The sequence below is a fragment of the Podarcis melisellensis genome (genome assembly GCF_964234715.1).
Source record: "Podarcis melisellensis genome assembly, chromosome: 1".
In the NCBI taxonomy this organism is placed as follows: domain Eukaryota; kingdom Metazoa; phylum Chordata; class Lepidosauria; order Squamata; family Lacertidae; genus Podarcis; species Podarcis melisellensis.
In genome coordinates, this window is record NC_138528.1 from 17,188,121 (window position 1) to 17,210,971 (window position 22,851).

Here is a 22,851-nt window from a genome sequence, read left to right on the forward strand (position 1 = left end):
TTGGCGGCCGCGCATGCGCAGAAGTGCCGAATCGCAACCCTCGCATGCGCAGACGCAGCACTGCGGGTTGCAAATGCTGCAGGTTGCCAACGTGCCTTCTGCAAGGATCATGTTCGCAACCTGAGCGTCCACTGTAATAATAATAATCCACATGGGTTGTCAATTTTTAGATGTGGCATTGCACGGCGCCACTATCATCAGGAAGGCAGATGTACACTCCCCTGTCCAAGCCTACCATTTAGGAGTAAGAAGATACTTTATTTTAAATCAAAAATCACTTTTCCTTGGTAAAGGTTCTCTGATCCCCTGCCCCGGGTTCCAATTTGCCTTATGGAGTTCTAAGCTCTAGGCCAGGCTTCCTCAAAGTCGGCCCTCCAGATGCTTTGAGATTACAATTCCCATAATCCCCGAGCACTGGTCCTGCTAGCTAGGGATCATGGGAGTTGTAGGCCAAAAACATCTGGAGGGCCAAGGTTGAGGAAGCCTGCTCTAGGCTTTAATACCTTGATCCATCTTCTAACTACGTATCGGTATTTTGCTGCCACCATATAGACATGAATACTTTGGCCAAATATGAGACATGGTTTGAACAAACAAAACTTTATTATTATTATATGATTATGACACATTCTTATATGTTTTGCTTTCCATAACAGTGCTTGGAAATTTTGTGGTTTATAATTCTATTCCTCATGCAGACCTAGCATCCTCCCCCCACTTTTCCTGTCCCCCCCACCTGTTCTGTCACACTTCACCCTCAGCCAATCACTGGTCCTAAAGGATCTACATTGGCTCCCAGTACATTTCCAAGCGCAATCCAAAGTCCTGGTGCTGGCCTGAAGGAGTGTCTCCACCTCCATCATTCAGCCCGGACACTGAGGTCCACTTCGAGGTCCTTCTGGCAGTTCCCTTACTGCGATAAGTGAAGCTACAGGGAACCAGGCAGAGGGCCTTCTTGGCAGTGGCACCGTACCTGCAGAACGTCCTCCCATCAGATGCCAAACAGACAAACAACTATTTGACTTTTAGGAAACATCTGAAGGCAGCCCTGTTTAGGGAAGTTTTTAATGGTTGATGTTGCATTGTGTTTTTAATATTTTCTTGGGAGCCGCTCAGGGTGGCTGGGGCAACCCAGTCAGATAGGTGGCATATAAATAATAAAAATATTATTATTATTATTATTATTATTATTATTAAGCATGGGACACACCCCATCGTCCCAGCCCTCTCTCACTGCTGCTGTGTACTGGACCTTACCTTACGTCTTACAAATATCTCCCTACAATCATAGACCTCTTAATAGGCAAACCTGTACAAGTCAATTATGATGACAAACACTGCAAAGCCCCCAACAGATAACCCTTTAGGCTAGGCATCCCCAACCTGCGGCCCTCCAGATGTTTTGGCCTACAACTCCCATGATCCCTAGCTAGCAGCACCAGTGGTCAGGGATGATGGGAATTGTAGTCCAAAACATCTGGAGGGCCGAAGGTTAAGGAAGCCTGCTTTAGGCAAACACACATAAACACAAATCAACTATGATAGTGGTGGGAAGTGGGGGGAGGAGAGAGAGGTGGGAAAATATTGTTAAAAAGGTGCAGTCATAGGTATATCAGTGTATTTAAATCTGAATTGACAAATTGTGTTATTGTTATTATGGTATTTGTTGTAGTGTCTTTTGCGGTTGTTTGTATTGAAAAAATGATTAAATATTTTTTTAAAAAACCCATCAACTATGATTGCAAAATGGCCCCAACTCCAAAATGAGCTCTCTCCTCCTCCAACCCGCCGGGAAATGGAACTTTTAAGCAGGTTCCAGTAGGAATTCAAGCTGCAAATGACAATGTCCTACTGCTGATTATTTAATCCTCTTCACAGCGAAGGTGGCGCCGTGGTCTCATTCTGCATACTAAGCCATCTAATGGCTTCAGCGATGTTGTCTCCATAATTTTAAAGCTCTGAGGCGGGACCAGCTGGAATTCAAACCTCTGGAGAAATTTGGCCATCACCACTTTAGCCTCCATCTGTGATAAAAACAATGAATGAATGAATGAATGAATGATAAACTGGCTCTTGCCATTTTGACACAGTTGAACACTATCTCCAGATAAGTGCAAATGCTTATTCTAGGCTTGTTCAAACTACAGGATTAGATTCAGCCATTAAATAAAGAAATAAAAAGTCTAGCGGTCTAAGAAATCGAGAGCGCTGAAAAAAATTAATAGTTTGGATTTGTTTTTATTTGACTCATCTAAAAATAAAAATTACAGGTCCATAAGTGATACAGACTTAAAAAAAAATCTGCATATAATTTCCAACCATCATTCTGCTGCTGAGACCTTTATGGCCCTCACAAAGAACTATAGTCTACAGAACTATAACAAAGAACTATAGTCTAACAATCAAGTCCTCTTGGCAAGGAACTCTTAACTAATTATAGTTTCTTTGAGGGAAGCTGTTCATGTTTACAGTGATATCATAGCACTTTAATTGTGTGATGTGAACATGGCCTAAACCTCACTCTGAATGAAGCCTGAGTTCTGCCGTGCTGAGGCCCAGAGCCTGACCGCGAGATCTATATATTTTAAATAAATAAAATATTGGGGAACCCACAGCTGGGGCAGGCTGGGCTGTGGGGCACAATCTCTGAAGCTATTACATACCCTACCCTGCTGTTCCACCAGTCCTTTTGCCCAGGCTCCTGGATCAGCAAGGTAGAATCACAGAATATTGTAGAGTTGGAAGGGACCCCGAGGGTCATCTAGTCCAGCCCCCCTGCAGTGCTAAAGCATCCATGACAGATGGCCATCTAACCTCTGCTTAGAGACCTCCAAGATGGGCTTTTTAAAAGGACAGGTGCCACTTAAGAGGGGACTTGGAAATCCTAATGGGCACTGCCTTACCTGTGAAAATAGCTGCCCGATACAGGTATGACCTCCAAGGGAAAATGGGAAGTAGGTAAAGTATGGTCTAAAAAAATAATAGAGAGAGAGAAAATCATAGAATGGCAATGCAGGAATCTCAAGATAAGAGTTATTGAAATGGCTTTGCATAGACAGCGTCCTTAGCAATGGCTTCGTTGCAACCTTGAACTCACTCCACCTGATCCACTCTTTTGGTACAACAATGGTACAGTCATACCTCGGGTTGAATGTGATTCAGGTTAAGCGCTTTCGGGTTGTGCTCCGTGGCAACCCAGAAGTAATGGAGCCCGTTACTTCCGGGTTTCGCCGCATGCGCGGACGCTTGAAATGACGTCACGCGCGGAAGCGGCAAAATGCGACCCACACACGCACAGACGTGCCGTCGTGTCTTACGTTCTATTCAGTTCTTAACCCGACGTACCACTGTATTCTACTTAGTGTATGTGTGGGGTTTTGTGTCAGCGTCGCTTGTGCAGGTTTTCTTTACTATTCATTTGTATTCCTACATTATATGTCTTGCCCAGGCAGCGTCTTGGGCTCCTGTGTGCTTAAAAGTAGCTTAACACAGAGACCGATTGATAATACTCGTATGTTGTGAAAAGCTCCACATGTTAATTTCTGCAGACCAAGCTACCGTTAAAGTAAGAAAGCAGTCAATTTTTCTTCTGGGAACCAAGTTATCATAGCATCAGAATTGTGTGAATATTGACGTTTGCTGGTAATCCTCTATTAATACATCCAGGAGGAAATGTCAAAAGATACCTTTCAATTTAGGAGTAAATTTAATGCCAACTGGCCACTTCAACTGCATGTTCCAAAGTCATTTGTATTCCCAATATGTTATCCATACAGGCCATTCAAATGAGCTTCATGTTCATTTGTTTTTACATTTTCCCGCTTGTCTCCTAATATCCTAAGAATTACCAGTAAATGTCAACATTTACCAAGTTTCTAACATTGACTAGACAATATGCATTGTATTAGAGAGTTGTATCCAGCATAGCATTAAATACTGTGCCCTCTCAAAACAAGGATTTCTAATTGTACCAACCAGCTTTCCCTGCTTCTTCTCCCTCTGTGCAGCCACTAAACCACTGCAAAAAAGTGAAATTCCTTGAGCTGACAGGATACATCTGTTGGATACAGCCCAAAGCAAACAAATGAAAGAACATTTAGCACAATTTCCCTAAAAATGCAGCAACAGAAACTTACATTGTTTGGTCTTTGCTAAACCGGTCAGGATTGAAGATAAACGGGTCTTTGAAAAACCTTTTCATGCGTCCCATGACATATTGACTAAACTGGCAAGAGAGGAGACAGTCATTTGCACTTGTAAATGCAAAGCAAGCTGCAAAAACATTTGTCATTCACAGCAAGAGGCAGCTGCACATCACAACCTCATTTAATGAAATGATGTTATCACTTCCTGGCCGGTCCTCCACATGCCCTGAAGTCACATCTACTACATTTATATCAGCATTAGCTGGAAATGTTTTTAAATTTAATTCAATCCCTAATATAAAATTGAACTCATGGTGCTGTTAGGCTGTTTGACATATGGCTGAAACAGTCACAGGTGTGTGTTGGAGAAAGCAGAAAGCAAATGTTTGCAGATAAAACAAAACACTGATATCTATGAATCTGAAAGAGAATTACTTAGATCTTGCATTCATCCTCCAATGGCATCTGAGCACCTCTAAACTAAAGCACCCACGTGCAAGACTATTTATGTATTTTGTGTTTTCATTTTGTATTTTTATGTTGTAAACCACCCAGTGATCTTCAGATGAGGGGCAGTGTATTAATTAATTAAGTAAAAACATTTACATATTTTTTGAAAATACCGTAAAATCCAAAATGCCCGGTGTTCAGTGGTGGAATGCATTAAAGAAATCGCAGGTTACGAATTAGGAATGAATCTGATAAATATACTTTTAATTTTGTTGAAAACGTACGTTGACAATGTGGATATAGAAATGATCCTTGTTCTTTGGATTTCAGCTGATATGTCAACACCTGTTTACTGGGGGAAAGAATCCTCACATCTTCTATCTGAATAGGGTTGTTGTTTTTAGAATATGGGATGTGCTATAATTTATTAGTCAACATATTATACTCAATCAAGGAAAAGCATCTTGTTTGAGAACAAGCTTATTGAAAATGAGTGGGGGGGGGGTTTTATATTACTTTTCGGAACGAAAGGTTTGGTGAGGATTTGAGACCAAATTCATTATTATAAAGATATGTTTATGTGGTTGCCACCTAGCAGCCCAAAGGCAAGAGTGTTTCTTTATAAAATTTGTAATGTAGATGCTTAAGGCCTGTTATTTTTATTTTTTAGGAATGGTTCCAAGACGGATGCTAGAGTGAAAACTTCATAACAGAAACTAAGAAATGCAGCCAGTTATTGTTTCATCTTACTGGTGTAGCCGACATACATTACAGTGGTATTTCGGGTTACATACGCTTCAGGTTATAGGCGCTTCAAGTTACAGACTCCGATAACCCAGAAATAGTATCTCGGGTTAAGAACTTTGCTTCAGGATGAGAACAGAAACTGTGTGGCGGCAGCGGGAGGCCCCATTAGCTAAAGTGGTGCTTCAGGTTAAGAACAGTTTCAGGTTAAGAATGGACCTCCGGAACCAATTAAGTATATAACCAGAGGTACCACTGTATAATCATTTGATTTGATTCCACATATAATAATTTCTGCTGTAGAGGGAAGTTAGGAGCAGATGCGGCTTGTCAACCTGGGAAGGTAGCCCATCTAGGAGAAGGAAAACTCTGCTCCTAAACTTCCACTGCCTTGTAGGATATCTGAGGGAGAAGAAAAGGCTAAAGATTAAACCCTACACAAATCTGGAGTGGAGTCCCTAAGGCGGTTGGATGGTGCCTTGTAGAAGAAGAGATTGGCCTTTCACTCCCTTTAAGGAGTCTCAAAGCGGCTAACATTCTCCTTTCCCTTCCTCCCCCACAACAAACAGTCTGTGAGGTGAGTGAGGCTGAGAGACTTCAGAGAAGTGTGAGTGGCCCAAGGTCACCCAGCAGCTGCATGTGGAGGAGCAGAGACGCAAACCCGGTTCCCCAGATTACGAGACTACCGCTCTTAACCACTACACCACGCTGTCTCTCTTGTGCACCTCCTTCCAGCAACTCCTGCAGCTAAGCTGATGCTATACATATTTCTCTGCTATCCTTTGCAGCACATCAGTGAGGCTGAGAGGGGAGTCTTCTTGTCTGGGCAGCCCAGGACCTCCATGCACACTGCCCAGGCTTTGGCGCCGGGGAGGTCACTTTGGTGCTACGAACGCAGCGGTTTGGGTTCACCCCTTGAGGCACACTCCATTGTCTCTCAAGACAGATGAATGCCAACAGAAAAAATTCTGGATTTGGTAGGCATGTGGGCAAGGGCACAAGACTACACAGAGCACCCAGACTTAAACTTGCTTTCTGGCGCCTGGAATTCTTAGTCACCTCAGCCACCCGCTCTGGTTTCTGTGATTTCCACTGGACCACATAGTTTTAAGCATATCTTTGCCATCGTAAGGGCTTAGAAGTTGCTTTTTTTTAGGCATAAAGGGGGGGGGGAGGAGTTCAAGCTGAGATTATGAGCATGCTAAATTTTGTGACTGCTTCTACTAGATGTCTGCAGCTTCCTTGCGTTCTTACCACATAACTATGGCACATCACGCTGCCCCAGATTTACTTAAACAAAAACTAATGCAGACATGTCATCAGGGGATCTGGGAGGTTTGGTGCTGAAGGCCAATATTTTGAGAGAACCATTCACTGCAGTCCATTCGACAGACTCACCATCAGAGTTGTGTTTGCTGGAATTCTGACTCCTTCAAAGACAGTTTCCTTCAATGTCCAGCGAGGAACAGTGGGAACCGGGGAGTATAAGCGCAAGGCTTCCTTGAAAACCTGGGATAATAACAACAGCTTGAGCCACAATTCCACAATGCTGGTAAAGGGACTTCTTTACTTAACAGCCACGGTGATTTGAGAGATAGGAAGGGTGGGCTTTCAGCTGGAAAACAAACACTTTTGAGTTTCGTCTCCAGCTCATGCTCAAACCTGCTTGATGGTTTTCAGCAAATATATTTCCCTTAGCCTTAGTTCCCCACCAGTAAGAAAAGCCTCTTATAATTCTTGAGAAATGGAAGAAATGCCTTTTGCACGACCACAGCCAGGGTTGCTTATCTGCATTTCAAACCAGGGTTTGGTTTTTTTTCAGCCGGAGCATAGCTCCGGCACCTCTCAGGTGGTGGGTGCCATGGCGGGCTGGCTTCCTGACACTGCCCTGCTCCTTCTGCTGCCAGTTGCCAGGGCAGGAAAGGAGAAACAGATGGGATGGGAGGCTGAGGCTGGAGAGAGGTCAGTGCAAGTTAGAGCCTCCAGGGCACTGACCCTCAAGCTCCTCCTCCTCCTCAGGGAGGCCATGTGACAGCCCAGCTGTGGGCTTGTTGCCTTTGACCAGGAACTCACCTCTGGTTTGGAAAGTTACAGACAAATGTATTGAAAGTCTGGAATGAATGATTAACAGGAAGACAAGTATACACCCTGCAAACAGAACCACCCTGTAAACAAATTAGAACGAATGCTCAATAAAAACCGAACTGCCCCATAAGCTTTGTTCAGACAAATCTGGATAAATGCTGAATAAGCAGATCGTCAGAAGGAGTCCTTAATCTCACCAGTGACTGCTGAGCCAAAAGGGTTGAGAGCAGCGTTGGGTTACCTGTGCCGTTGCTCTTTCTTCCTTTTCTTTTTTAAATACAATTTTTCATCGCATTTGTTCTCCAAGTGTACCTGAGATAAGTACTGGAGCTTCCCAAGATCTTCATAGGCAATGTCTCTCTTCACACCAATGACGCCATCCACTTCAGCCTGAAGTCTACAAATCAGAAGATTTCATTGGCAACCGCTGGCCTACATGGGGCATTCGTGCAAATTTGTACATAGACTATGTAACGCCTTATGGCCATGCCTTAGGACCATATCTTTACTCACACATCTTATGCACCTGAACTTGGCTACTTGCTAATATTGTCAAGATCCCCAGATTTTTAGTAGATATTAAGTACTCCACCTCTACATCCACAACTCTATATCCACGGTTTCCTCACATTACATTTGTTCATGTGCAGTCTGAATGGAAAAATTGTGTGAACTGGCCTCCAAAGTCTCAAATATTCTAAAAAGTGAAATGCTACAACTTCCTAAAACTACCAGCATGGACAAGTGGAGAGACAAACAGTTCACCTACTTTGCAACTACCTCAGGGTTTCGTGACAGCTCCATTATGGTGAAACTTAACTGGGTAGTAGTGGTGTCGTGACCTGCAGGATAAAGAAGAAGAAGAATTTGGATTTGATATCCTGCTTTATCACTACCCTAAGGAGTCTCAAAGCAAAACAATCTCCTTTTCCCTTCCTCCCCCACAACAAACACTCTGTGAGGTGAGTGGGGCTGAGAGACTTCAGAGAAGTGTGACTAGCCCCAAGATCACCCAGCAGCTGCATGTGGAGGAGCGGGGATGCGAACCCAGTTCACCAGATTACAAGTCCACCGCTCTTACCCACTACACCACACTGGCTCTACACCACAGAACATGACAGAGTGTGGTTAGGAATCAAACTATAGATTGGAATTAGTCTTCTGATAAAAGATAGAAGCCCTGATTAACGTGGATCATGCATAATGGCAGAAATTTAATTTCCAACAGAAACAAGCAGCAAAATATGAGATTAGGAAATATATTATATTTTCTTTTTCCAAAAGCTGATTTCTGGAGATGGAACAGTGTCTCCTGGTGGAATCCGAGTGATAGTTTAGCGTGCTGCTGTGTGTGCAGCTCAGGGGTGGTGGAGTGAAGATGCTTACCTGACCTTCTGGCAGGTGAGCTGTTGCTTCTTACCTGGAAGAGACGGGGAAAGGCACTGGACAGAGCAACACAGTGCAAATCCACCAGCAGGAGCACCATATTGGCTCCACTGGTGCTTTTGCAGTTTGCTGACCTCGTTGCCACCTCACCCCTCCCAGTAAGCAGCAACGACTCACCTGGTGGGAGGTTAGATAAGCATCTCTGCACCAGCACATCTCCAATGCTGGCCAGCTTCCTCCACCAGCTAATAAAACCGACTTTCAGTCCATCTGGTAAAAAGCTAAACTTGAGTGAGAGGTGAATTTGAAAGCAGCACAGCCCTCGACACATGAATGCAGTTCGCCAAGGTTGGAAGAAATGCAAAGTTTCAAAGGTGCTTCTTACAAACTTGTCAGGCACAACAGCTACTGACCCTGGATAGAAATAGGTATTATTGTTATTATTATTATTCACGTCAAAAAAATCTGTGTGTGGATATTAATCTCAATACTATTTTTATCTGTGTTGGCTAAACACGCCAGAAGTCTGTTCTGGGTGGATGATCTTCTTAATTATATCTAAAGAACAACAGACCTACAAACCTGCAACGAAGAAGGTGACAAAATTGTCCAACATCAGTTCATCATTGCAGCCCTCTTCCTGTGCTGTAATGGAAAACAAAGAGCAAAATCTGACATAACTTTCTGGACAGAAGTGTAAATTCTGAACTGTTCTAACAATAGCAAGAAGTTGGCGGGAAGGTATTGGACCTGGTTTTTCATAGCTAGTTAAGACCAAGTTAACTTATTGCATTATGCAGGCAGATGATCACCTTCTGCAACACATTTTGATGTTATCTGTTTATGGTGGTTTCCCTAACAAGCAAGCCAAACTCTGTTCTTTAGAATTAAACGTCATTGCTTCTTGTACTACTAGCTGCAGTACAGATGGGGAGAAAATACCCCCCTTTTGCTTAGGAACATCTAAGGGAAATTACAAAGAAGGCTGCATACTCAGTTACTAGTAGTACAGTGGTACCTCAGGATGCGAACGGGATCTGTTCCGGAGTCCCATTCGCATCCTGAAGCGAACACAACCTGCGCGTGCGCGGGTCGTGTTTCGCCTCTTTCGCACATGTGCGTGACGTCATTTTGACTGTCTGCGCATGCGCACGTGGCGAAACACGGAGGTAACACGCTCCGTTACTTCTGGGTCGCCGTGGAGCGCAACCCAAAAATACTTAACTTGAAGCACATTTACCCTGGGGTATGACTGTAGTGGTAAGGTAAAGGGACCCCTGACCATTAGGTCCAGTCGTGGCCGACTCTGGGGTTGCGGCTCTCATCTCGCTTTATTGGCCGAGGGAACCGGCGTACAGCTTCCGGGTCATGTGGCCAGCATGACTAAACCGCTTCTGGCAAACCAGAGCAGCGCACAGAAACACCGTTTACCTTCCCACCAGAGGGATACCTATTTATCTACTTGCACTTTGACGTGCTTTTGAACTGCTAGGTTGGCAGGAGCAGGGACCGAGCAACGGGAGCTCATCCCATTGCAGGGATTCGAACCGCCGACCTTCTGATCGGCAAGTCCTAAGCTCTGTGGTTTAACCCACAGCGCCACCCGCGTCCCACAGTAGTAGTAGGAATAGTGACTACCGTATTTTTCGCCCTATAGGACACACTTTCCCCCCTCCAAAAATGAAGGGGAAATGTGTCCTATGGGGCGAATGCAGGGTTTTGCTGAACCCTGGAGAGCGAGAGGGGTCGGTGCGCACCGACCCCTCTCGCTCTCCAGGCTTCGTGGACCTCTCCGCAAGCAGCGGGAGCCAGCGCTGGGCTCCCACGGCTTGCAGAGAGCTGCCTGTTTGGGGACTGGGGGTCGGGGGAAGCTCGAGCCTCCCCCGCCCCAGCCCCGCGCCTGGGGGGGAAATAATTCCCCCCCCTTTATTTCCCCCCAAAAAACCTAGGTGTGCCTTATGGGACGGTGCGTCCTATAGGGCGAAAAATATGGTAATTAAGATGTTTTTGCAACTAGCATGTTCGGCTGAAACGAAGGGCTGTAAACCACTTTGTGCGGCTAAAGATGACCTTGTGGGATCCACATGGAGACACTCATGTGTGGTAAGTACAAAAGATCATAGTCTACCTGCACCCTTCAGTATCTGAGTGAGAATATCCAACGGGATCTCTTCTCCATCCTGCATGTCCTTACGCCTCTGTTCAATACACTCCTTCCCAGTACGACGTAGCAGCCTTATGCTCTCCTGAACACTTTTCACTTCTTTTCTGTTCCATGGCATGTACTGTAAAACAGACAACAGGTTTGAATTGCCCATTATATATTTGCTGGCTTAATAATAGTGGGGTATTTGGTTTTTCTCTTTGCAAGCTTCCTTGAGGACTGGCTTGGCTGAAAAGAAGCCCGGAATTTGTATACCGCTCAAACTCCTTTGGGTAGGAGAGGATATATATTGATTGCAATTTATCCCTCCAGGCACCCACGTGTGTGGGCTAAACAGAGTTTCAAAATCCCATCCTTGGCAGCAAAATTAAAAGCATAGGAATCAGACTGCTTTGAGCAAGTCTAGCTATAAAGTAAGCTTGCTTCCCCCTTCTTACCCTGCTTAAGAAAGAATCAGGCAACAATTTGTACAGTAAGTGTAAAAATAAGATTTACTTGCTTTATAATCATGCATTGGTTCACAGCAAAGGCAGCTATGCAGCTAAAATACTTATATTTAACAGTATAACCAGCTTCACAAGCATCTATTTGTTGGAAAATATTGGATTGTATTTATGTCAAAATATTTCTGAAAAATTGAATATATATATATATATATATATATATATATATATATATATATATTAAACTGCAGCAGGCAGAAATGACATCACACAGAGTCCTCTCTACCAACAGTATTTGTATGGTCTGAACACTGCGTATCAGCAATACAGCTCTGTGGACTTAACCCCTTATCATGCTAGTTAGCAAGAATATACAGGCTTGCAAAGCCCCCTGCCCCTTGGCCCAGTCCCTCAACAGGAGAGCTCAATATCACATTATCACCCACCAAGCATCCTTCTCTCCAGTCTTTAAAATTTCTTCCCCGGGCAACGAATAGTCTGAATCCAAATTCTCGTCCCTGCTCTCTGAACACAAGACAGTCCCAGTTACAAACATTCCTGCAAGTCAGGCGTAATTCTAGGATTTTGGAGACCCCCTGAATAAGCTTCACAAGCAAAATCTTTGCATAGGGCAAGTTCACACGGAAATATATAAATGTCTGCACTCACCTCGAAAAAAGGAATGCGGGATTTGGATAGTCCTTGTAGGGTCATGTATATGGCACGTGGAAAAGGCGTCTGGTCATCATAGACAGTGTTCAGTTCTAAGCCAAAAGCCACCTGATAACATTCAGAAAAATGAGAAGGTTGGTCAAAAGTCTGAGTGTCTGGGAAGGAGCTGCTGTAGAAACCCTTCTATTGCCATGTTAATCTGTTGGGAGCCATCCAGAGTGGCTGGTGCAGTGGAGTGCCTTATAGTCACCCTTGTGACTCTGGGGGCGCTGCCACTTACATGACATCATCATCACATCATCAATTATTATTTAAACCCCACCCATCTGGTTGAGTTTCCCCAGCCACTCTGGATGGCTCCCAACAGATTAAAAACAGAATAAAACATCAAACCTTAAAAACTTCCCTAAACTCCAGGTGACTGACAGTTATGGATCCTGCCCACTGATTGGATACAGTTCCCTACCCCTGCTTGAACTTCTTCCTTGGGAGCCATTTGCAGGAATCATTTCCGTTCCCGTTTGGGGGCTTACAAAGCGGTGCTGCAGCTGTCTGTAACATGTTATGCAGCAAGCCCTAAGAGGGCCTGCTCGGTGGTGGCACCCCAGTTAGGGAACTCCCTCCTCTTTGCCGTGCAGCTGGTGCCAACCTTAATTAGTTTTCAGTGCCAACTATGCTTGTTTGTTCAGGTGCTTATCGAGCTTTCAGGCCGGAGCAAGTTTGTTTAACTATTGTTTTACTGTTTGTTAAGATTGGCCACATCCACAAATACCTTTGGGTTCAGTAACTTGAGACTATAGTTAACATGGTTGTTTTATTAAGTAGCAATTGCAACAAACACTAGTTTTCTGCTAGAGGAGCCGTCTCAGGTAGCCACTTTTCACTCCCTCACACCATTCTCCAGGGATTTTCTCCAAACTCCTATCCCAATGTCTCCTGCAAGGAAATTCCTTCAAATTACTACAGTTACTACACATACAATTTAATTAAGACACTGTTATACTGCTGTAACAGTAGTGGTTTCCTTTGTCAAGCGAGTCCTGAGAGTAGTTGGAATTCCTAGAATCCGTAACAAATTACAGTTCCCATGATTATTTGGAGGAAGCCATGACTTTTAAAGTAGACTTTTAATATGTACGGTGTGGATGTGGCAATTGTGTATTTTTGTGTTTTGTTTTGTGTGTTCTATTTTAAAACTCCTTATGTAGAGCACGTAAGACATTTTGAATTAATAAAATAAATTAAAAGAACCATGAACTAGTCTGTTTTTTTTTTGTAATTATGGTAAGATGAACATGGCAATTTCAAAAATACACAATGATTGTTATGTGTTTGGTAAGTAGTTTGTTATTTTATTTACAAAGGGTTTAATAATAATCTGTATGAGGTTAGTATTGTACTTTAATTTGACAAAACCTGATAAATTTTTGTCATGACCTGTGCTTTAACAATAAAAAGAAAAATGGGAAATAAAGAGGAATTCTCTGTGGTGGAGCTGAACTCAGCAGGCATAACATTTAAAAAAGATGGGGAAATCTGTGGCCCGGTCGATGTTGTTGGACTCCAACTCCCATCTGCCCCAGCCACAGAGCAAAATCAGGGATGATGGGAGTTGGAGTCCAAGAACAGGAAATTAATCTAGCATGTACCTTTGCAATGATGTCCAGGGTCACTCGACTCAGCAGGCTCAGCATATCGACTTCAGTTTTTCCATCAGCTTTTCCCTCCAGCTGCTCCATAAGCTTGTCGGCTTGGTCGTTGAAGGTTCCCATCAAGCGAGTGAGGTAACTGTCCAATTTATTATTATTATTATTATTATTATTATTATTATTATTATTATTATTGGAAAGTGTGAGAGCGGAAGTCAGTCTTATCTCTTCCGCTGTATTGTACTTTTGTACTTTACTTTTCTCTCTCTCTCTTGGAGAAGATGTGAAAGGACGCCATGATTGCTTTGTCCTGTATATATTGCTTAATAAATTACTTGGAATGCACACACCTAGGCTCCACATCGTTTCTGCTATACTCTGCTGATTGAGTGTGCACATATCTCAAGATATGTGTCACTGGTGCGCACCAGGACTGAAGATTTATGAACTTCCCGGGCTGCGCTTCATCAGGAAGACACCCAGAGAGAGCGTTTGCCTGCCCAGGCGTGTTCTGACATATTATTATTATTACTACTACTACTACTACTACTACTACTTATCCACCCTTCACCTGAAGGTCCCAGGGCAGGTCACAACAATTGAGCATCCATTAAAAACATTCAAAAACAAACTACAATCACAATAATAATTGTGGGTCCTAAAATATACATCTCAAGTTTCAAAGGCCAGGGTCAATGCATATTTCTTCAGCATACGACAAACCTTTTCTACCAAGCTGCAATCTCTCTCTCGCTCACACACAAACAGCAACAATTACCATATTTTTCGCTCTACAATACGCACTTTTCCCCTTCTGAAAAGTAAGGGAAAATGTGTGCGCTTACAGAGCGAATGCAGGCTGCGCGGCAAAGCCAGAAGCCAGAACAGGGAGAGGGAGTGCTGTGCAGCACTCCGTCTTGCTGTTCTAGCTTCTGGCTTAGCTGCGCAAAGCCTCCGCAGGGCAGCGGGATGAAGGTACCACGCTGCCCTGCGGAGGCTTCACAGGCTGTCCCAGAAGCCAGAACAGCGAGACAGAGCGCTGCACAGCCTTCATCCCAAAGCAGAGGATGAAAGCTCCCCGTGCCCTGCAGAGGATTTGCGCAAAGCTAGACCACCTATCCCAGCGGCTATCCCAGAAGCCAGAACAGCAAGAGGCTATCCCAGAAGCCAGATCCCTCTTGCTGTTCTGGCTTCTGGGATTCAGAATTCCTCCCCCCTTATTTCCTCCCCCCCAAACTAGGTGCGTCCTATCATCTGGTGCATCCTATAGAGCGAAAAATACAGTAGGCTTGAAGCAACAATTCCAGGTTTTTGAAGTCAACTGCAGATGAGGAAGGAAGAGTTACCCCTCAGTGGTGACCCTGGTGCAATTAGACTTGAGGGGTGGGCAGCCTTCCAATGTCCAGGTGTGTTGGCTATCCATGCACTAATATCAATGCAAAGGAACCTGCTGCCTTGGCGATGGTTTGCTAAGGCTACACCTCACACTCACCATGCAGAATGGCATCCCATGGAATTATTACATGGTATACTTCTCTTTTTCTGCCAATATATTTCATTGATGGAGAGTGAGGTTGGAAACTGCACAGCACGATATGTCTAGCCTTTCATGGACTAAACTCATTTTTTTCTTCAATGGATACACACACACACACACACAGCAAATAGAGGAAAGCTGCTCTGAAAAAGGATTTAAATTTGCTATATTTGTTCATAATACAGTTTTTTGTTTTTTTAAAAAAGAAAAGCTGATGAATATGCAGATCAATTCACAAGTCTAACAGTTGTGCAGCTTTGGAAAGTGTTCACAGAGCTGCAATTAAGGCAGTGGCTGCTGTTTGCCAGAATGAGACATCTAGGACTTTCCCAACACACCACCATCACCAACAACAATCCAGTTATTTGTGCTGGGAGGTTGTCCCTAATCTGAATTTCTTATATTAATGAGATATAAGATCATGCACAATAATCCTTCAGAGCAGTTTCTTGCACCTCTAATTAAGAATTTCTTTTAGAAAATCCATAGGAACATTTGAAGCTATTTTATCCAGTCATACCTCTGGTCCATGTGGCTCAGCACTGTCTACACCGAATGGCAGTGACTCTCAGTGCTGGAATCTACACACATATAAAAAAACGCTGTGAAAATGTGATTTCTAAAAACGTTTTGAAAAATACGTTGAATTTGGCATAGCTCACTTTCGCCATCTAGCGTCACATTTGTATATTGCACTTCGCAACACATTTAGAAAAGCTGTGTTTTGCAGCTGTGTAGCTGAGTCCCAAGGGAGTCTTTTCCAGCCCTACCTGGAGAGACTGAATCCAGGACCTTCTGTGCACAAAGTAGATGAAGAAGGCCCCAAATTCAGTCTCTGGTTCCTCTTGGGAGGGTGGGAACGATTCGTATCTGAAGCACTGGAGATCCGTGGCAAGCCATTGTAGATGAATGCTGAGCAAGATGCACCACTGGTGATAGCATCAGGCAGCTGCCTATGTTCTCTGCCTTACCTTCGACTGAAAGCCACATCCATAATTCTCCGCTGTTTGTACCAGCGGGCATGGTTGAGGTCACTTACTAAGCCATTCCCTAAAAATCTGCGGAAAATGGAGAAAAACATTATACCCTGTATATGTCATATGTCAGATGCATATGTCAGATGTCATATTCTAATCTAGTGTGGAGAATCAGGAATGTGCCACAGACTTCCATGGAGTTCTTTCTTCATTTTTTGTTTTCCACCTTTGTTTGCCATCATATTGGAACTTGACAAAATACACACTAATGCATTTGAAACTGGTTTTGCAAAACCAGGCTTTGGAATAAATTCTGGTCATTGTTTGCCTGATTCAGAAGTCGTGGTAAAAAGTGGTTAGAAGAAACCAGAAAAAGGAAGAGATTGGCGTACATGAAGGAAGAAAGAAGGGAGGACATGATTCTAACAGCATGTTTCCAACATTTCAAACCTTGTTTTGAAGGACACTGAGCCTTAGATGTGTGAACATAAACTCTTCTTTTGTCAACTCCCCCTCTTTAATTTTCACATGTCTGCCTTTTCTTAATATGGTACAATTTGGCATTTTAAATAAATGCTACCCACTAAGTTTTCATTGCTAAATATTCCTCCTAACCTCATGGTTCTCCAGACAGGGATCCAAAATACAGTGGAACCTCGGTTTTCAAAGGTAATCGGTTCCGGAAGACCGTTTGACTTCCGAAATGTTCAAAAACCAAGGTGCAAAGGGCGGTCTGCCAATTCAATAGAGGAAACTGTGAAAAACAACAGATACACATAGCGGAAGCTGTTCGACGTCCGAAGCGTGTTTGAAAATGGAAGCATTTACTTCCGGGTTTTCGGCGTTCCAAAACCGAAATGTTCAGCAACAGAGACACCTGAAAACCGAGATACCACTGTATGTACAAGTCTGTCCACATCTCTGCCAGGTATGCACAACTTGTGACCTACCCAGCCTTTCTCAATCTTGAGTCCCCAGATGTTGTTGTACTACAACTCCCATCATCCCTGACCACTGGTCCTGGTAGCTAGGGATGATGGGGGTTGTAGTAAAACAACATCTGGGGACCCACGTTTGAGAAAGGCTGCAACCAAATGCGTCCCACCCAAACACTGATTTTGACATGCAAGGTGCCAGACATCCTTACTTTATGCAGCCTCCAGGCAGTCAAAAAGAACAGGAAGTTTATCAAGGCTCTGGCAGACCCCCATAGAAAGCTCTTGGGCTACATATAATTTAGTGGGTCACAAATTGAGGCTGGTCTTATGCACAGTGGGCAGCTAGGTCTGCAAACAGTCTCCATGGAACATCTTTAAAAGTCACCGTCTGCAGGGGAGGAAAGAGGCAGTGGATTCTCCACTCACTTTTTACCCAGCTGCAAAAGTCACCTCTCTGGAATCACAGGTTACCAGAAGCCAGACAGGTGGGGAAAAGTTTATGTATCCACCCTTAAACTGGAGCATAAATATTTGCTGGCTGTTAACCTTTGAGCCACATTGTGGATTTACTGGCGTACCTAATAAACCATTTCTGTTCTGAACCGCTTTGGGACTCTTCTTCCTTATGCTATGGATTGCATGGAGTATTCAGGAAGACTTCCACGGCTAACTAGGTAAAAGGCTTTAGGCATTCTTCAGGGTGCACATATCTACTACATGAATAGCACTTCCAAACTTGTGAGCTTGTGAACCCAGAGTCTTCTTTTCAGTCTGCACTGCCAGATGACAGCATGCTGGTCCTAACACTGTATGCTCCACAGCTATCTAGGATGAATGTGTTTATATCTGTCCAGGGGATCTTTCAGTAAATATGGAACCCTGAAATGGAATTTAAACTTCACTTGTGAAATACAGAGTTTAATTTTCAAGGCTTTCCTATATGGAAAAGTTTGGACAGTAGCAACAGAAAATCATGGCTTCAAAGCCAGGAGAGGCATCGTAAAAAAAGAAAGAAAAAAAGCTAGTTATGTGTGGAGGACTCCCTGGTCCTGAATGGGGTAATTGTGCCCCTGAAGGACCAAGTGCACAGCCTTGGAGTCATTTTGGACTCACAGCTGTTCCATGGAGGCGCAGGTCAATTTTGTATCCAGGGCAGCTGTGTACCAGCTCCACCTGGTACACAGGCTGAGACCCTACCTGCCTGCGAACTGTCTCGCCAGAGTGGTGCATGCTCTGCTTATCTCCTGCTTGGACTACTGCAATGCACTCTATGTGGGGCTACCTTTGTAGATGACCTGGAAACTGCAATTAATCCAGAATGCGGCAGCTAGACTGGTGACTGGGAGTGGCCACCAAAACCACATAACAATCAGTCCTGAAAGACCTACATTGACTCCCAGTATGTGTCCGAGCAAAATTCAAAGTGTTGGTGCTGACCTTGAAAGCCTCAAAGGGCCTGAAGGAGCATTTACACCCCTATTGTTCAGCCCAGACACTGAGGTCCAGCGCCGAAGGCCTTCTGGCAGTTCCCTCACTGCGAGAAGTGATGTTACAGGGAACCAGGCAGAGGGCCTTTTTGGCAGTGGCACCCGCCCTGTGGAACACCCTCCCATTAGATGTCAAGGAAATAAACAACTACTTGACTTTTAGAAGACATCTGAAGGCAGCCCTGTTTAGGGAAGTTTTTAATGTTTGATGTTTTATTGTGTTTTTAATATTCTGTTGGGAGCTGCCCAGAGTGACTGTGGAAATCCAGCCAGAATTATAATAATAATAAATTTTATTTATATCCCGCCCTCCCCAGCCGAAGCTGGGCTCAGGGCGGCTAACAACAATCAAATAATAATTATTATTATTATTATTATTATTATTATTATTATTATTATTACCTGGGTTGCACGCTGGTTCTTATACTATACTGATTCCATATATGTATAAAATACGTTTATTTCAAAAGAGCATAAGAAGAGTGGTGCTGGATAAGACTAAAGGCCCAACTGGTTCAATATTATGTTTTCACAACCAAATACTGCTGAAAAATCAGCAAGAATGGCCTGAATGCAGCAGCTCTCTCCCCATTTGTGACTTCTAGCAACTGGTGTTCAGAGGTGTCTTTCTTCAGACACCGGAGGAAGAACACAGCTCTCATGGCCAACAGCCATTCATATCTTTGTCTTCCATAAATTTATACATCTGTCCAGTAGAACCTAACAAATTTGCTGGAAATTGGCTGTCATTTTGTCATACTTATTGATTATAACTTACTTTTATTTTAACTCACCTTTCTCCAAATATATTACAAGTACGTTCATATTCTTGGTCTTTTGGGTACTGTGGTGACAACAGGCACTCCTAAAATTAAATCCTTTGGTCAGTTTTCTGAAATTCGGTTAATCTCATTACTAAGAATATCAAGCGCTAAGTTTAGGAGAACTGATTTCTAACATCAGTGTGCTGGGCTCAAATTTGAGGATGGGGCAGGTGGGTACCTTCCTTCTGCCTTTAAAAACAGTGGGTCCAATTTAGGGTAGTTATTTCAGAATACTTTGCTTAAATTTGGCGGATCTTTTGCACGGGACTTTGCTTGGCAGGCGGTTCAGCCCCACATGGTAGGGGAAGCAACTTGGAGACATGCTTGATCTGGTACCCGACACGGAACCCACAGAGGACAAACAAGACACCCCACAGGTCAAGGACCTTGAGGAGCAGGCAGGGTCCCCTGAAGCCAATCCTTAGGATCCACTGGAGGGACCATCTGGGACCTGCTGAAGAACCTCTAGGGCTGTTAGAGAAGAAGGTGGAGTCACCACCACTGCTTGTCCTTGAGAACCCCGGTGCCAAAAAAGGTCCAGGTCCGAGAGCAATAACATAGTATACATGTATGAACCCAGAGTTGTCATGATGAAGCCATCCCTGTAACTCCTTCAGGACCAGCATCTGTGGTTAGAAGACCAGTATGGATAAGCCCTTCCTCTTGAGCCTTCCAGTTGCTGGAAACAAGACAAGTCTCTGGTTCCTTAGGCCTAATGGTGGTGGTGGAAGGCAACCACCTCCTTTATGACCTTGTTGAACTCCCTGTGACTATAGGCTGTTCCATGACCTTATCATGGATTATGTTGGGACCTGGAAGAGTTTTCTGTGCTTGACCTTGGTGTCCTCCAGATGTTCAGGACATGCTGGCTGGGGCTGATGGGAACTGTAGTCCAAAACATTTGGAGGACACAAAGCTGGGGAAGGCCATTTTAGAGGGTCTAAGGAAAAAGCGAGAGCTATGGGATTTATTGGAAGTGCCAAAGCTATTAGAAGCCTAGCAGTGATGTAGTGTCTATCAGAGCAGCTTACGCTTTGGAACTTCCTCACCTGTGGTCAGCCTACACATGTGCACAAATAAACCATAGGTCTCAAAATTCAAGTGAATCTCCAGTAACCATTCAAAGGGAATAAAAGCCCTAGATAAACTATTGCACCTCTGAAGTTGTAGAATTGTGACAGTACCTTCACTCCGTCGGGGCTTAATACTAAGACCACAGCTTTGTGGAGTACATTAAAACGCACGACTGGTCCATATTCTTCAGCCCTATGAAGAGAAAGTCACCCAAAGTATTTAAAAAGGAAAGGGAACGCTTGCCAGAGATAAGCAACCAGCACGTTATATGGAATGTTGCGAATCACAACCTGCGCATGCGCGGATGCGGGTTGCGTTTGCTTCTGGATGCGAACAGGGCTCTGGAATGGATCCCGTTCGGATCCAGAGGTACCACTGTATATGGAAAATATTTCATATCTGAAGTCATTCATGGACTGGAAGTAGAAATTTTCAACTTTGCCCTTGCTGTAGAAAACTCTTGTAAATTACTAACAAGCAAAATAAACTTTCAAGGAAGTAGCTGATGATTTCTAGATTTTATACCCCACCTTCCCTTTACTCAAGAGAGTTAATGGAAATGTACATATTGGGTTGGGTTCGTGCTATATAAGAGTTGTGTAGATGGCTTCACATTCCTTTCTTAATTCCCCATCCTTCCAATTTTATGGCAAACCATAGGGCACTCTAGGAAAACCTTGTTTTGCACAAACTGGGACTACAGCACTGACATTTCCTATTCACTTTCCCATTCTGCAAGTAGTGACTTATGTTTCCCCTAACATACCCAGCTGGGGAAAAGGTTCTTGGCTACATAGATTGTTGGTCTGAATTTGCATTGAAGCTCATAGCCCAGGGGTAGGCAACCTAAGGCCCAGGGGCCAGATGCAGCCCACTTGCCTTCTCAATCCAGCCCATGAACGGTCTGGGAATCAGCGTGCTTTTACATGAGTAGAATGTGTGCTTTTATTTAAAATGCATCTCTGGGTTAATTGTGGGGCATAGGAATTCGTTCATAATTTTTTTTCAAAATATAGTCTGGCCCACGGCTGAAAAAGGTTGCTGTACATAGCCTCTTATACCAAGCTCTCTTAAAAATTGAAAGTAACTTACCACTGCTGAAAGAGATCACCCAATGGCTCCTGGTTTTTAACCATTTTCCAAATGAGTGGCCCATGTCCAAGAAAAAAGCTGCATTTTTTTTAAAAAAAGAAACAGGATATGAAACCATATGAAGAACATCATACAGTATTTTGCATTGAAATCAGTTCAGGAGTGCCTATGTGATTTCACACACCAATTGGTGGCGGGAAGATGGCGCCGGATCAAGCCTCAACTGAGTCTCTGCTGCGTGAGTAGGAGCTCTAATGATCAAATTACCCTGATAAAAAGGCTCAACCTATGAAAATATCTGCCTACTTTTATCAGTAAAAGACTCCGGGAGCTGTCGGGTGGACTTTTAAACCTCCCCTCCCTTTTAAAGCTACTTAAATCAACTTTGAACCACCTCCCTTGAAAAGCCCATAAAGCTGTGGATTGGATAAAATAGCCCCATTTATTTCTGAGTACGAAGATGGTACTTACAAGACAATGTTGCAAAGAACTGGGAGTTTCACCTTTACAACCTGTAACAACTCCCACAAATAAAAAACAGGCCAAAATTTCAACCTACTTCCATCCCAAGGCTGATGAAGCAAATAATCCAGGAAACCTCCATTCTCATAAGTGGTCTATTGACCACACATGGACTGGAAGGGAGGTAAAAACTAACGTCGGAAGTGAGGGAGTGGACCTGGCAACAGAACTAAAACAAGCTGAGCTAGCCAAAGAGGGACCTGAAGCAAGTTCAGAACAGGAGCTATTCCTGGAAAACCTAGAAGCCATGTCAAACGAGCCTCCCCTAACCTTCCTATCAGGAGAGAATTTAAGGTGCCCTTCCCCGACTGAGCTGACTGAGACAGACAAATGGCCAAACAGCTTAAGGGTACAGTACCCGGACAACCTTATCTTCTACTTGCCAGGGATGTTCGAAGAGTTACTCAAAACTCATTTCACACAGATAAGCAAAGAACTTGAGCCAATTAAAAAATTCCTTTCGGAAGGCTTGAACCTGCTTACCACCCTAACTGAATTGATTAAGAACCATGAGGTCGCTTTCCCTCACATGACATCTGGGACTAGGACTAATGGAGGTGAAACTAAGCCAGGACTGGATTACAAAAAAACAAACAGAAACAATTCAGTGCAGGAGGGAGGGTCCCTTGCTCCCAAGAAACCGACCTTAAAGAGAAAATGCT

General features: G+C 43.8%; 1 protein-coding gene across 1 annotated transcript in view; it reads right to left on the reverse strand.

Moving 5' to 3' along the window:
* Positions 1-837: 837 nt before the first annotated feature.
* LOC309370691 (cholesterol 24-hydroxylase-like) overlaps positions 838-22,851 on the reverse strand; it is a 28,400-nt gene continuing 6,386 nt past the window's right edge. The window contains exons 2-15 of the mRNA XM_081912676.1: positions 21,668-21,745; positions 20,686-20,767; positions 19,472-19,542; positions 16,247-16,333; positions 13,739-13,877; positions 12,087-12,197; positions 10,939-11,095; positions 9,393-9,455; positions 8,194-8,266; positions 7,737-7,821; positions 6,738-6,848; positions 4,137-4,225; positions 2,904-2,970; positions 838-2,024 (exon numbers count right to left, since the gene is read on the reverse strand). Of these exons, the coding sequence (XP_081768802.1) occupies positions 1,863-2,024; positions 2,904-2,970; positions 4,137-4,225; positions 6,738-6,848; positions 7,737-7,821; positions 8,194-8,266; positions 9,393-9,455; positions 10,939-11,095; positions 12,087-12,197; positions 13,739-13,877; positions 16,247-16,333; positions 19,472-19,542; positions 20,686-20,767; positions 21,668-21,745 (1,375 nt within the window). The 3' untranslated portion in view covers positions 838-1,862. The remainder of the gene's footprint in view (positions 2,025-2,903; positions 2,971-4,136; positions 4,226-6,737; positions 6,849-7,736; positions 7,822-8,193; positions 8,267-9,392; positions 9,456-10,938; positions 11,096-12,086; positions 12,198-13,738; positions 13,878-16,246; positions 16,334-19,471; positions 19,543-20,685; positions 20,768-21,667; positions 21,746-22,851) is intronic.